The 16,715-nt window shown below is 39.2% G+C and overlaps 1 protein-coding gene across 1 annotated transcript in view; it reads right to left on the bottom strand.

The window, feature by feature from the left end:
• Positions 1-16,715, bottom strand: part of LOC150079433 (uncharacterized) — a 253,655-nt gene that overhangs the window by 161,876 nt on the left and 75,064 nt on the right. The window contains exon 4 of the mRNA XM_090382498.1: positions 12,861-12,915. Within this exon, the coding sequence (XP_090238624.1) occupies positions 12,861-12,915 (55 nt within the window). The remainder of the gene's footprint in view (positions 1-12,860; positions 12,916-16,715) is intronic.

The following is a 16,715-nucleotide window of genomic DNA, read 5'->3' as shown; positions in this document are numbered from 1 at the left end:
ACAAAAAAATATCCTAGAAACGAAACCTTTCTACACTGCTCCTTGCAGGTGCCTAGTTTCCAGGTGCTCCAATTTCAGAACTAAAGTCTTTCCTGGTAAAAGTACCCTTTGATGTCCCTGACTAATCTTGTTGCTCTTCTCTGCATCCATTTCAACAGATCCATATATCACTGTGACATATGCATCCATATCAACAGATTCATACATCACAATGATGATGTGGGGACGTGCTCCATCCTGTTAGTAGTAAACCACTTCTTTCCCCATACAGCTCATAATTGGCAGACACAATAGATACAATAAGCATGTGGAAGTACATATCACTAATAATTGTCCCTTCAAAAAAGTACCCAACAATTCCCTGGAAGAAACCATACCAGACTGTAACTCCTGATAAATTTGCTGCCTTCTCTACATGAAAGTTTGGATTATTAATAGACCAATACACACAACTGCATCAATTCATTGCACCATTGAGCTTAGCCTTTACCTCATCCAACCAAACAATCTTGTCTGAAAATCTTGCCTCCTCATCCGTCTTCACTTTAAACCATTCACAAAACTGAACTCAGTCACTGGTGTCATCTTCATTCATATCATGTAGCAATCTTGGCACATAAGCTTTCCACTAAGCTATTTTGAGAATGCAGTGCAAGCATTCTCAAACAAGCAAATCACCTTGTGGATTTTCATGGTTTCCATACAAATTGTTACAATACAGTATGAAAACTTCCTCACCCATTAATGAACATGGTGCAGGCAAAGATCTCCCAGACCTTTGCCTGCACAAATCTTGCATAGCACCATACATCTCAAATTATCACAAATTCTTGAAACTGTTCTGGTGGTTTTGTAACAAATTCATGTCTCCACTGTATTGGAACTTCACGCTTGTTCTCAGATTTCTAGTACTACTTTAAAATTACTTTACATTAATCAAATGTCCAGCCACCATGTTATTCACACTTTATATATTAGGTATCATTTCACTTTTGTTTTAAAAACTAATGCCATCTTTAAAACATACTAATAATCAAAGTCCAAAAAATTTTAAGTTTATCAATTGCAGAGTGATAGAAGGGGGAAAGAATGTAACAAAAGAAAAAAATAAGTACATATAATAAGAGGTAAATAATTACAAAATCAACAAAATAAGGATGATGTCACACAACCTACAAAACTGGCTTCTCATCAAGCAGCAACAGCCAGAATTGCAAGCAAAATAGCAACATGTGTCTTCATTTCTGATGTAAACTACTAGCCAAAGAGTAGAAAGCATAAACATAAATAAAAATTAGAATAAAATTTATTTTTACCAAAATAAATGAAAATGAACATAAAATTTTATTGTTGGCAAAATAAAATTTTTTTACGAGGATTAAAACAGCCCCCCTCTTTTAATGAGGGGGGGCTCTTTTAATCCTTGTAAAAAATAGCTTGTATACTTTACAGTTGCCACAATGAAGACAAGAAATTATAAAAATACTAGACTACTTCCTCTTTTTTCCATTTTTCTGCCTTCTTGTTTCCACTTTCTTGTTATTCAATTATTCAACACACACACACAACACACACACACACACACACACACACACACACACACACACACACACACAACACCAACACACACACACACACACACACACACACACACACACACACACACACACACACACACACTTCGAAAATCTCATGAAAGGGTTAAATAATGGTTAATAATGGTTAAATTTTTAGGTTTAAATGAATTTATTACCTGCTTTAACAAATCACTGATAATAATTATAAAAAGGAAGTTTATCACTAAAAAAGTTTCAAAGAAAATTCAGACCAACAATGGAGTTGAGGTATCGAAGCCAAATCAAATAAGAATTAAAAAGGAAAAAAAAAGTTCTAAAGAATTGTTTGTCCTCTTTATTTTCATATCAAACTCCTTCTTCCCTCCCATGAACCAAAGAGTAAAATATAATAATTTTTTAATTACTTCATATTTTGTATTGGGTAAAAGGTTTTCCTGCCAATAGGTAACAGATCCTATTTTCAGAACTACACTGCTCAACAAAATGTTTTCATGAATATTTATATAATAGGCATCAAATTCCGAGTATTCAACAGGAATCGATCTACCACCTTACAGATGTTATTTTGTTATGTTATTTTGGTTTTTAGGAGCATTAGCAACTAAGGCCATATTACTCCGGGATATGCGGTGGTCATTCCCTGACCTTTCCGCATCCTCCGTATTTGGTGGTGATGGGTTCAAAATCCGGTCTAATCAAGACGCATGTGTTACGCACTGCTGCTCCTTCCCACCTGGCTACGGAGGTGCCTCCAACTTACAGAGCTACACATTATTATTTTATTTTATTATTAGGTGTTAGAAGCTATAGTACTTAATACCATGCTTGGGTTGGAAGTTGAGAAGACGAAAGAAGATATTTGTTGACATTATACTTGAACTTCTGTAGAGTGTAATTTTCAGGAAATACATATGAAAGAAGGTTGTTCCAGAAAACGGCAGGAGAATGAATAAACGAGGAAGATGAAAAGTTGGTTCTGTGAGTTTGAAGTTGGACAGTAAATGGATGTTGGCTGGTGGCGGCATGAGTTCAGACTGTTTTGAAAGAGAGAGCGGAATTATAGAAGCCAATTCAGAAGAACACTGCCCATGGAAATATCTGTAGAAAAGGCATGTAGCAGAAACAGTGCATCTATGAGATAGAGAATGGAGGGACTCTGTTAGAGATGAGTCATTAATTAACCCAACTGCCCTCTTCTGAAAAGAATCTAGAAGCCTGAGAGAGGTTTTGGTGGCACCACCCCATATGTGGAAACAATATTCCACGATAGGGCAGATTTGTATAGAATAAACAGCTGTTTGGAAGAAAAGTAATGCCGAGAGCGAAAGAGAAAACCAAGTTTTTTAGATGCAGAGGAAGCAATATTTTTAATGTGCTTGTGCCAAGAGAGATTAGAAGTCAGGGTAATCCCCAAAAGAGATATATCACCTTGCCTAGAAATCGGAGTGTCACTAAAGATAAGCATACGAGCAGGACAATCCTTTTTGCAAGGTATAAGACAGGATTGAGTTTTAGAAGGATTGAAATCAACTAAGTTGCCTTTGTCCCACTAGAGAATTACCTGTAGATCAGCATTGAAGGAGTTGTAGCAGATATTCAAGAAGTTGAAGCTGATTGAACGAGGAAAGGTTGCTCACACGTTTTTACTATAGCACGCGCTCTAGATTTGGTGTTGCGGTTTTAATCATTTTGGTTGTGCAATCCAATGTGCTATCATCAGCAAAGCTACGGATAGGATTTCCAGTCAATGGAAGAAGGTCATTAATATACAGAAGGAAAAGAGTGGGGGTAAGAACTGAACCTTGGGTAACACCAGCATTAGTGGGGAAGTTAGAAGACAGAGAGCCATCTACCTCACCCTCAGTGAGCAGTCAGAGAGAAAACTGGATAACCAATTACAAAAAACAGTTGGCAAATCATAAAATGGAAGTTTGTTTAGAAGACCTTTATGCCAAACATGTTCGAAGGCCTTTAAGATGTCAAGAGCAACTGCTTATGCTTCACCAAACTTTTCCATTGAATTTGTCCATAAATGGGTAACGTAAGCCAGAATATCACCAGTGGATCGACACTGACGGAATCCATACTGGCAATCATTGATGGGATGGAAGGTTTCTAGGTAGTTTAAGAGTTGACAGTTAATTGATTTCTCCATTACTTTAGAAGGAGTAGAAGTAATTGCAATGGGACAACAATTGGATGGGAGGGATTTGTCACCCTTTTTAGGAACTGGCTGGATATAAGCAAATCTTCAAGCAGAAGAAAAACACCTTTGGAATAAGAAAGAGAAAAAAGGCCACAAAGAACAGGATTAAGTTCAGGAGCACAGGTTTTGAGAACAAGTGGAGAAATACCATCAGGACCTGGAGCTTTCTTAGCATTAAGATTCGTCAAAATCCTTGATGCTAAGAAATCAATAAGTTGCCTTTGCCCCACTAGAGAATTATCCTTAAGGATGTAAAAGGCTAAAAAGTTTAGCCTTTGACATCCTTAAGGACAAAGTTTTAAAGTGGAGTGTGAAATAAAGGATTCCGTTCCTACAAGAATAATTTCACCAATACACAATCTGAGCAAACGTTGACATCAGAAGTTTCGAAACAGTAATCTGACCAAGGAAAAGAAGAAAAGAAATCTCGCAGGTCATCCCATTTTGCATTCTTATAATGCCAAACAACATGAGGTTGGGAATAGCCATGAGATAAAGGCTCCATTGGAGAAGAGACAATCACCAAGTTGTGATCTGAGGAGCCTAAAGAATTAAGTACACTTTGACCGTGTACTTAGAAGGGTTGTTTATGAGAAAAAGATCAAGTATGTTGGCTGTATTGTTAGGAGTGTCTGGTATTCTGGTAGGTAAATGGACAATCTGTGCAAGTTCATTAGTAATTGCAAAAGCCTCAGAATTTCGACCAGCTGAGTCTATGTGACTAAAAAACGGAAGTCAGCTGGAGTTGTGAGCATTAAAATCACCAAGGAAAATTACCTCAGTGTTAGGAAAGTTGGACTGGAGAAAGTCAGGTTGCAAAGAGAGGAAGTCAAAGAGTTCCAAGTGATCAGTGGAGTTGGAAAAGTAGACAACAGATGAATTTGAGAGAATGAGGTAAAGAGATTTTTAGCTAGAGAAGAATCAAAAAGAGGAGATTCCAAATTACCAAGTCTCTGACAAGGAATATCAGAATGGACTTATGCACAAGTACCACCTTTGAGGCAAAAGAAATCATAAAGCGAATAATTTGGGCAACTAAGATGAGCAGTGATTGAATCAAATGATAACTGAGATTCTGTCAGAAAAAGTACATGGGGTTTGACAGACTGTAAGTGGAAATGTACATCGTTGAGCTATTCATGTCTATAAAAACATGGGTTGTGACCACATCGCTTCATTCCCATTTTTTGGCTTGCTCACTGGGATAGCCACACCTCCAGTTCTCAGGATGGCAAGTCATCATCGTTAAGATGATTCTTTAAGATGGCGAGCTGTTGGATGACTTGAAGCCGAGCAATTGGTGACGTAGTGCTATCATTTTATCATGAATCCTGGGTACTTAGGCCTTTTTTCTGATATTACAAGAAGAGCTGGCCAAGGTTGCCCAAGGGCCACATCAACCAGAACAGACTGGTATCTGAATCTAACAGCAAGACGGAAACCCACAATATCCTGTCATCAACTGTCTCTTGAGGTTGTTGCGGCAACAGGTGAAAACATTTCCAATCTGGACTGTGGTTAGAAGCCTCAATTAAAGTGGACTCTATGCACAGTTCACCTGTCAGGCCTGTTTAGCCTTTAACAGCAGTCTGTATCTTATTAACTCCAAACTACTGCCTAGCTCATTGAAACTGGTGCCATGAACATGACTTGGAGCCCTGACATATGGGTCACAGTTTTGTTCTCTGATGAGTCCTGCCAACATCAGAGAAAGGTACACTTATGGTGGAGGTGGTGTTCTCATGTTGGGCAGAATAATGATCAATAGCCACACCCCTCTTCATGTTTTTGATAGGGGTACCGCAAATACACAGAGATATAGAGAACAGATCCTCGAAACCCGATGTGTGACTTTTTAGGAGCGCAGTTGGCCCAGGTTTTCTTTTCATGCATGACAATGCCACTGCACATAGAGCTCAAGTGGTCGAGGAATATCTTGAAACTGAAGATATCCAACGACTGCAGTGGCCAGCACGATCACCCAACTTAAATACAATCAAACATATGTGGGATGCCCTGAGCGTTACATTGCATGTATGCCAACAGCCAACTCCTCAGTCACTTGGTGAGCTAAGGTCTAGGATTTCTTGCCACAGAATCATATAGCCACCCTTATATTGAGCACAGTTCACCTGTCAGGCCTGTTTAGGCTTTAACAGCATGCTGATGTCATGTGACCATATTTTCAAGCAACTTGTATTGACTTCTATAATGTGACATTTTTGGTAATTCTTATACAACCCCTATAAATACCCCTTATACCTGTCTGAAGTTTCTAGCTGTCTCCTCATTTTATTGTTATTCTATGGTCTATGGTACAATACCATACCAAATTTTGTCCTGCTTCATCACAAGCTTCACGAGTTACACAACATTTTCTACATGTTCTGTTAATTTTGTTGAACAGTGTATTAATCTGTCCCAATTTTGAAAGAATTCTGTTTTAGTCTGAAGTTTCCTTTCCCTTATTTTAACAGCTGTGATTGGAGTTGCACTTGTTCAAGGATTATTTTTATTATCATTATTAACCATACGATGCAAAGAAGCCTGAGGCTTATGCTGCACCAGCCAAAAGAAATTCCAGAGTTACACTGAAAGAGAAGGGGGGGGGGGGGGGGAATCAATAAAAAAAAGAGAAGGATGATTATATCAAGCTTAGGACCATGGGTTAGCAGAGATCCTATTAATGATGTTTATTCATGTGTTTTAAGTTCTTTAAAAGTTTGGTTCTTTGTGTGTAATACATTATTAAAATTAAATCATATACTTTACAGTTTTTCTGGTCCCACAAGAACTAGTTACTGTTGGTAACTCTATTGTCAGGGAGATGGGGAATATATTATGCAAAAAGGATAGGTAGAACAGGACCAGGGTATGTCTGCTGGGGGCAAAAGTTGATGACGTTGTAGAGCAGATATCATCTTTTAAGGGCACAAAAGGTGATATTGTTGTACAAGCTGGCACTAATGACCTTAAGAGTAAGAGATCTGCAGATTTACTCAATAAGTACAGGTCAATGTTGAAAAAAAAAAAATACTTATTCTTATGGTTGGTGTATGAATTTATTTATTGCTAAGATATGAATTTGCCCAACCTCAGAGGCCTTTTTCAGGATATTGAAAAAAAAGTTGGAGCTAGGGTTGAATTTGAAATGTTTGCAATTCTGCCCAGACATGATTAGGAGGGAGTGTATGATGAGAGCCTTGTCAATTAATTCGGCCCTGGAGAGATTGTGCAAGGCTCATGGTCTAGAATTTTTTCAGCATGGTCTGCGCTTGCTAACAGGAGAGATTGCTTCTACAGGGATGGGATACACTTAAATAGAAAGGGTGCAAGAATATTTCCTGATGCTATCGAGGCAGTGTCAGGTGGTTCAGAAAACTGATAGCTTGGGGGTGGGATTCACAGACTAAAAGATTAATAGTAGCCGCAGGCAGAGGCAAAAGCGATTCTAGCACTGCTTCTACTGTAATGATCAGCAGCCTAAAGAGCAGGTTGCAAGGGATTTCAAGAGCTGCTGAAAGTCATCATGGTACAAGTAAATACATGGGCTGTGTTAGGGTAACTAAAAGTAAGAACAGGTGCATGTATACTTACATGTACACCAATGCTAGAAGTATAGTAAATAAATTTAATGAATTTGAAGTGCTGATCAAGGCATCAAAAGTAGATAGTGTTGGGATATCAGAGACATGGTGTCGCACAGATATAAGAAGCAGAATTGGAATTTGAGGAGTACGATGTGTACAGAAAGGATAGACAGGGTAGGAAGGGAGGAGGGGTTATGCTGTTAGTTAAGAAATACATAAAATTTAAGGAAGTGCATTTAGTTGACATGGGTGAACAGAGAAATTTTGAGTCAGTTTGGTGTGACATAAACACTGGGAAAGGGAAAATGAGAGTAGGAGTGTGTTATAGGCCTAATGACTCTGATGAGTATAATGAACAATTGTGCAGAGAAATAGAGTGGGCCAGTAAATCAGAATGTCTTGTAGGGGGGATTTTAACTTTTCACATGTTGACTGGAACTTGTGGATTTGGTCATTCACACACTAGCAAGATTTTTGTGGATTTATTGGAGGATTGTTTTCTACATCAACATGTTCAAGGGGAAACCAGAGGGGGTAATACTCTTGATCTAATTATCAGCAATGATGACTCGTGCATCAGGAATTTGCAGATAAAGGAACCACTAGGTGACAGTGATCACAGTCTACTGATGTGAGATTTAATAATGATCTAACTACCATCAACGGTAAAGGGAAGGGTTTATGTTTTCGTAAAGGTGACTACAGTGGTGTCAGGCAGTTTTTGAATTCTATACAGTGAGATCAACTGAGGTTAAAAACAGTGAATTCTAAATGGGAGCCTTTCAGGGAATTAATCTTGAAAGCTACTAGGCTTTTCACACCAACTAAGAAATACAGTTCAAGATTTAGACCTAAATAGAGGTCAGATGAACTAATGAGACTCGTAGCAGAGAATAAAAATGCGCAGGATGCATATAAATTAGCAGGTGACACAGAATACTATGGCAGATATAAGGCTAGTCTGTAATAAAATCACAAAGGAGGATAGGCAAGCGAAGGCTGATTATCAGAAATCCTTGGCAAGGGATGCAAAGAAAAACAACAAAGACTTCTTTACTTATGTAAACTCTAGAAGGAAGGGAATGAATCAGATTGGTCCACTTGATGTTTCTGGTTCGATTGATGATGATCCTGCTCAGATAGCTGACAAACTGAATGACTATTTTGCATCTACATTCACACATGAGGAATTCTTTAAGGAAGGGGAGGACAGAAGTTTACTAAACTCTCAAGAGCTAAATGATTTTGTAATAATGGAGAGCAAAGTGGAGGAGAAATTGTTGAAATTAAACATAAAAAAGGCACCTGGGGGCAGAGGGAATCTATCTAGTTATATTGAAAGAGGCCGCGAGCAGTAAGCAAACCCTTAGCCATGATTATGAGAGCGTCCTTGGACTCAGGGGAAGCCCCCACAGACTGGGCATGTGCAAACATATCCCCAATTCACAAAGGGGTAACAAAGGGTGACATGAGTAATTACAGACCTGTTAGCTTGACTTCTGTTCCAGGACAAATAATGAAGTCACTGGTTAAAGAAGCATTACAGGATCATCTAGACAAGACAGCAGTAATAATTCAGACATAGGATGGGTTTGTTAAGGGGAAGCCTTGTCTGACCAATTTGATTGGAAAATATGATGTGGTCACAAAGGAACTGGATGCAAAAAATAATTTTGGTTGATACTGTTGCAAGTAGAAGACTACTGTACAAATTGGAGCAGTATGGCATTAAGGGCAAGTTGCTACAATGGATAAAATGATGGGTGAGTGGGAGAAGACAGAGAGTGGTAATTAATTTGATACTGCTCTTCGTGGACTAAAGTCATTAGTGGTGTCAGTCAGGGTTCGGTGTTGGGCCCATTGTTGTTCTGTATATTTATCAATGATATTGATGAAGGTATATCAAGCTTAATGTAAAAGTTTGCAGATGATACAAATATTGGCAGGGCTGTTAATAACAGTAATGACAGTATGCTGCTGCAACAGGATCTGAAAAAGTTTGGCAGATGGGCTGAGAAGTGGCAACTGAAATTTAATACTGATAAATGCAAAGTACTGCATATGGGTAGCAGTAACTCCAGAGAAATGTACCAACTGGGTCGTGTTGCAGTCAGGTTAGTAGAGAATGAAAGAGACCTGGGGTAGTTGTGCTGTCAGATATGAAGTTTTCTGAGCAGTGCAGACAGGCTGCCAGAGTAGGCCATGGGGTCTTGTCAATGATATACAGGAAGTTTGCGAGCAGGGATAAGGAGCCATTATCCCCTTGTATAAGGCAATGATCAGGCCACACCTTGAGTACTGCGTACAGGTCTGGAAGCCTCATTTTAGGAAGGATGTAGAGTTGCCAGAAAGAGTACAGAGAAGGGCAACAAGGCTGGCGAGGGGAACAAAGGGGTGCACTTACGAAGAAAGGCTTAACTTTTGCGAATTGCATCGTCTGGAGAGACAGCATCTGCGAGGCGATCTGATTAAGGTGTATAAGTCCGCCTTGAATGATTGAGCAGGCTCAATGCTGATGGGATATAGTGTGCATAGTGTTGGGGGAAAGGTGCCTCCGGTGGTTTCCCACATCTGCGCCATATGAACTCTGTGGAGACAAACAGTATCACTGTGAAAGCCAGAAAAAATTTTTTGTGTTGTAAATGAAGTAGTGTGCTGGGTTCTGTTGGGTGTCCTGGCTTTTGGCTGCAGGGCCCCTGGTGGGACCCCATGCTGGCCGCACACACCACTAGGAGGTAGCCAAGCTGCCCATAATTCTCTGGCTAGTCTCCTCTAGGTTGCCTGAGCTTCCTGGAAAGAGACCAAGTAAAAAAAAAAAAAAAAAAAATAGGGTACGGGGAGTACAGGATGTACTGGAGAGGGTAAAGGAAAGGAGGTATAGACAGTATGACGGAGGATGTAAGGGAAGGCATCCTCCGCAGGTTGAGTGGGAATTCTCCCAACTAAGTGGAAGTGGAAGAAGAGGGCCCTCGAGAGGGTGGGAAGACAATCACATATCAAGAGAGAGACACGGATGAAACAATTCAAGCAACCTGAGTGTCAAGTTCAGTAGCTAGAATTGGTCACAATCTAGGTGAAGATGTTTAGTATATGAGAAAAGGGTGCTGATCAATGTGCATCAGTTCCAGGACGTTGTATCAGTGATCTTCTTCTGGTGAAGAGATCATGGGCGAAGGCAGAGAAAGCATGGTACTGGTCTTCCTCATTGATCAGAAAATGTTCATTTCCTCGAGGCAAGGCATGTATTTTTGATATGAGCAACGTTCGCAGGTCCTCGTAGAGCGGGTAAACATAGAATAAGTGATCCCAGTCTTTGTTTTCACCACAAAGACAGCGAGGGTCATCCACGACGTTCATAGAGGCAAGTTTGTGATTTATGAATCCATGGCCTGTAATCAGTAAAGTGGTATATAACCCTGGGCTGTACCATGCTGGAGCTTTAGGGTAGATCTGGGCTATTTCAGGTAAGAATTTTTTAGTGATGGAACCTTTGGAGGTGGTATTCCATCTGTTTTGCCAGGCGTTAAGAAGGTAGACTGCAAGGTGCTTTTTTTCTTCTTTGATGGTGTTTGCTGGGTTTGTAGTGAAATCCAGGATGGTGGTAGGGAGTCCCTTTGCGAGCAGGTAGTGCACGCCTTTGAGAATTATCTGCAGGTCCAGAGGGAGAACTCCTGCCAAGACTTGGAGTGTTGGGTTGCTTACTGTGCAGCAGGCACGGGTGATAGTGAGAAGGATATTACGCTGGATGGAGGTGAGCTTCCTTTGGTTACGAACAATGTGTGCACGATGATACCAGACACCTGGTATGGGAATAAATACAGCTTTGTATAGCATTTGCAGTGAGCGGCGATTTAGGCCCCAGTCAGACCTGCTGATCCTCACTACCATTGCCGTGTAGTTCCTGACTTTGTGATGAAGGTAGTCTATATGCGGGTAAAACGTGAGCGTGGGGTCGAGAATTACCCCAAGGTACTTCATCTCAGTTGTCAGTCTGATGGTTCTACCAGCAATTTTAATCTGCAGTAGCCTGCTTATTTGAAGAGTTCCTCTGAGTAGAATTTAAGTAGTTTTCTCAAGGGATATATGGAGTTTATGGAGGCTGGCCCATTCTTGTAGCTTTGTAAGGGCTTCGTTGGCTGTTGTTTCCAGGGAAGCTCTGGAGTTTCCAGGGACTGTCAGTATCAAGTCGTCTGCAAGACTTTGGTGGGAACATCCCCCAGGTCAAGGTTCAGGAACTCGTCCATGACCACATTCCATAGGACAGAGTCCTGGGGGGCATCCCATTTAGACATTTCTGGAGACTTATTGATAGGCATTTCTGACTGTAACACTTCTGTTCTGAAGATAGTCCTGTATGCAGCTGTAAAGATTTGCTGGAATCCTAGATTCTCTGAGTCTTCATAGTATACTTGGCCACCAGAGCAAGTCGAAGGCCCCAGCGAAATCCACTGATATTACTAAGAAGTATTTGGTGGCTGAATTTTTGACTGAATCCGTGAGCTGTCGAAGAGCATCTTCTGCTGAATGGCCTGCCCGAAAACCGAACTGGTTTGGGGACTGGAGATTTGCATTTTTATAGTGTTTTTCCAATCTGGATAAGAGAAGATGTTCAAATATTTTGCTTAAAACGGGAAGGAGTGCTATGGGTCTGTATGACCTTGGCTACTCTGGTGGTTTACTTGGGTTCTTCAAAATGAGGCGTAGATTGGCCTCTTTCCAGTCATCTGGGAAGAGTCCAACTTCCAGGCAATGGTTGTACAGGCTGAGAAGGGGATTTGATTCCATCTCAATTACTTCAAGCAAGCTTCTTAATTACTTCTGCTTCAATGAAGTCTAACCCTGGGCTTTTTTTGTTTTTTTTTGTTTTGCCAATGGCAAGTTTTAATTCATCTAAGTTGAAAGGCTGTTCTATAGAAGTGGTGCAGTAGGATGCGTTTTCAGTACAGATTTCTTGTTGTTAGCTGGATTGAGGATCTGTGTTTAGCGGGAACAGGGTGTCCAAGATGTTGTTTACTGACTCTTCCCATGTGAGGGTTGTGGTGCCCTGCGGGGTGGCTGTAGAGGAGATGCTGATGGGATACTTCCACTTGCTGAGATTAAGAACCTGAGGGGGCATAAATTCAAATTGAGGAAAGACAGTTGTGGAATAGATGTGTGGAAGTTTAGCCAACGAGTAGTTGATTACTATAACAGACTTCCATCTGTTGTTGTGGAAGTTGATAGCTTAAATAAATTTAAGGCTGAACTAGACAAACATTTGGAGTGACCGGATGGGTGAAATGGGAAGGGTTTTTTTGTTTTTTTTTTGTTTTTTTGGCTGATGCTCTGTATAAGCTTGCTTTCTTGCATCATATGCATCCTAATACTAGTTCTCACTCAAAAAGAATACAGTTCATTTAAGAGCAGATTAAATTAAAAAAAGAGAAATTATGTCATTTCTTTAATTCAGGATATGAAATAATTCTCAGATCGAGCATTCAACATTACCTCTTTTTGAATCCGTCTGGCTTCTTCTTCTGTTTCAAATGTCACAAACCCATATCTATAACAACACAAAATCATTAATCATTTGAGTATTTTATAAAATATTTCGAGAACAGCTATTCAATCTGAGAGATCATGTAATTTTTTTATATATATTTATTTTTTTTTATTTAAATAAGCGATAATATGGTTCCCATCTTTTCATTTGCCATTCATGATGTAATATAAGTTTTTATATATATATATATGGGCAATAAGTGAGGTTACCATTTGAATCCTTACTGTGGAATTATTCATTCCACCGCCTCCAAGATATTTTATATAATTTCACTATTCCTCAAATTTGGAAAAGTCAAGTGTGAGAGTAGTGTCTTTTTTTTTTTTTTTTTTTGACATGGTGTATGTGAAAATATATCTAATTCACCAAACTTCAAATTATATACATATATATATATATATATATATATAAAATTATTTTTATTGTTACGTGTAGAATGTAGTAGGTATATATATTTAAGTATAGAATTTAAATATAGAATTTAACTAGTGCTAATAATGAAAATACCGTGTATCCTGGTTCATTATTAGCACTAGTTAAATTCTATATTTAAATTCTATACTTAAATATATATACCTACTACATTCTACATGTAACAATAAAAATAATTTTATGTATATATTATGGTTGTAGGGTACCTTTGCTCTTGCAGTGTCCCTGATCCATAATCCATATTATCGCACTTCAAATCCAACTTCTCTATTTATTTTTAATTTTTATTATTCGTAATATTTATTATCCTAAGCTTTATCCAGGTTGAGCTCACGCCGCCTAGAACAGCTTATATACACTTGCTATTTCTTTTTTCTACCCGATTTTTTTTTTTATATATTCACCATCCTATCCTATTTATTTTTAATTTTTATTATTCGTAATAATTATATATATATATATATATTATTATTTTTTTTTTTTAATATAGTTAACATAATTTGAATTATATACATATTTTTTTAATATACTTATTAATACATATACAGTGGATTCCAGTTATTTTGGCCACCGGTTAATTGGGGCAAATCTTAAAAAACAGAACCCAATCGAGAAAATAGCTAAGGCTTTCTTCGATTAATTGGGACAACATGGCGTTTAATCGGGGCAGGAGATGGCAGCACTGGAGATTATCCTATGATTGTCTCCGACCATACCACATGGTTCGGTCGGATTTCTGGAGGTATAAAACAATAAAAACAGTTAGCAGTCACCTGTTTTACTGGGCTTTTCTGTTAGTGCAATCTATCATAAACGGATAGTAAACTCAATCTTATTGAATTTGCGATAATACTGACAGCTGAAATTCTGTGGGTTATTATGGTGAAATGTGTTTACAGTTAGCAGTCACCTGTTTTACTGGGCTTTTCTGTTAGTGCAATCTATCATAAACGGATAGTAAACTCAATCTTATTGAATTTGCGATAATACTGACAGCTGAAATTCTGTGGGTTATTATGGTGAAATGTGTTTACACTTCCATGGAATCTTCAATCATATAAAAAAATAAATTTTCAGAATTTTCTCTTCATTCCTATTTTTAAAGCTTCGTAACTTGTTACTCTGTTCTCACTTACACGTATGTGTTACTTGCAATTTGTGTGTACCAGTGTTCTTCGTTAGTACATATTAATTATTCTGATTATCACATATATTCTTCCGATTTTAATGTATCATTTAATTTTTTAATTGGTAAGGTAATAAAGGGTAAATTTGTGCTTAATATAGCTTTACTTTTATAGCCTGTGGATAATATTCCTACTATTTTCGCTAATCAGAATCGCTGATTAGCGAAAATCACAAATGATCACAATGACCGGCACTTACTACACATCGTATAGAGAACGGTACTTTACTATACTGAGTCCATCGTAATGTAATTTGATTGTACAGTGAACCAATTGTAAAGCGGAGATCCATTGTATTTTTAACTATTCAGGTGAAACTTTGGATAATTGGGGCAGCTACTTAATTGGGCCAAAATGCACTAGTCCTGATGTGTCCCAAATAACTGGAATCGACTGTATATGTTATTGTGTGTGTGTGTGTGTGTGTGTGTGTGTGTGTGTGTGTGTGTGTGTGTGTGTGTGTGTGTGTGTGTGTGTGTGTGCGCGCGCGCGCGCGCGCCTCCGTAGCCAGGTGGGAAGGAGCAGCAGTGCGTAGCACACGCTTCTTGGTTAGACCGGGGTTCAAGCCCGTCACCACCAAATACGGAGAATGCAGAAAGGTCAGGGAATGACCACCACATATCCCGGAGCAATATGGCCTTAGTTGCTAATGCTCCTAAAAACCAAATAACAACAACAAACAAACAGCATGTATACATATATATATATATATATATATATATATATATATATATATATATATATACACACACATATATATACACTGAGTGATCACTGAATTATGACCAACTACCTAATACTTCGTAGGTCCTCCTTTTGCTCTCAGTACGGCAGCTATCTGACGTGGCATTGATTCAACAAGATGTCGGAAGCATTTGGGAGGTATGACCAACCAAGCTATGTGTAATGCGGTCAGCAATGCAGGTATGGAGGTGATTGGTGTATCCAGACACCTGATATGACTTTCCATAGTGTCCCACAAGTACTTTATGAGATTGATATAGGTGGAGTTCGGAGGCCAATCAATATGCTCGAAGTCAGAACTGTGTTCCTCAACCCATTCCTCTACAACAAGTGCCCAATGGCTCAGTGCACTGTCATCTTGGAAGACGCTATCGCCATTCGGGAAAAAGTGTAACAAAGCAGAGTGTACACAGTCAGCAAGCAGTTGATGATAGCAGAGACCACTGATATGTTGTTCCACATGCACCAGGGGTCCAAGTTCCTGCCAGTGAAACATGCCCCACACCATACAACCACCTCCACTGGCCTGCACTTTTGATAACATGCATGATGGATGAAGAGCTTCATGTTGTTGACACCAAATCCGTATACAACCATCCACAGTGTGGAATAAATAATATGACTCATCCAACCAGCACACCTTCTTCCAGTCTTCTAACGTCCAACTTGCATGCGCTTTGCAACAGGCGAGTCTTTTATGCCGATGAACCTTGGTTAGCAGAGGATGCCGTAGGTGTCGTCTGCTGGTATAGCCCATATGTGTGAGTGTGCAACGCATGGTCATGCCAGATATTGTTCCGGGTTGGCCCATGTTGTACTAGGTAGTCAACTAGTCAACAGTGCTACACCTGTTCGCCTATATGAGTCGTTGGACCCGGCACTCACCTCTAACATCAACCTTTTGCTGACCTTTGCAGTTTTTCTGTTGGGTCGTTTTTTGACCATTTTGACGCCAGTCCTGGTACACTCTAACTACAGCGGCTCTCAAACACCCCACCAGTTTAGCCATTTGGGAAATCGAGACACCAGCACATTGAGCACCCACAATCTGTCCTTTATCAAAGTCCGATAAATCCTTCCTTTTACCCATCACGCTCAGAATTTTACTACCTACTGAACCACTAACACCTTATCTATGCTACGCAGATCGACTAAATCCGCACTCATTTGGTTAATGGGTCGCATTCAGTTTTCATATGGTAGTCATCATTCAGTGATCACTCAGTGCATATATATGTATATTATAATAACTATGGCTTTCTGTGTGTTTCGAACTGCCATCTTCTTTATTTTTATGTCATATTTATTATAATATACATATATTTACATTTGCATCCATTGCTGCTGCTTTGCGCACTTCGGTGCATTTGCCATATCCAGTTTATTTAACATTCCACTATTTTATCTGTTTTTGCTCTTTAGTATACTCTCTTATAT

Source organism: Mastigoproctus giganteus, chromosome 10 (genome assembly GCF_048544385.1).
Source record: "Mastigoproctus giganteus isolate SK-2022 chromosome 10, ASM4854438v1, whole genome shotgun sequence".
Classification (NCBI taxonomy): Eukaryota; Metazoa; Arthropoda; class Arachnida; order Uropygi; family Thelyphonidae; genus Mastigoproctus; species Mastigoproctus giganteus.
The sequence above is the reverse complement of the archived record's forward strand: the minus strand, read 5'-3'. Positions and strand labels throughout refer to the sequence as shown.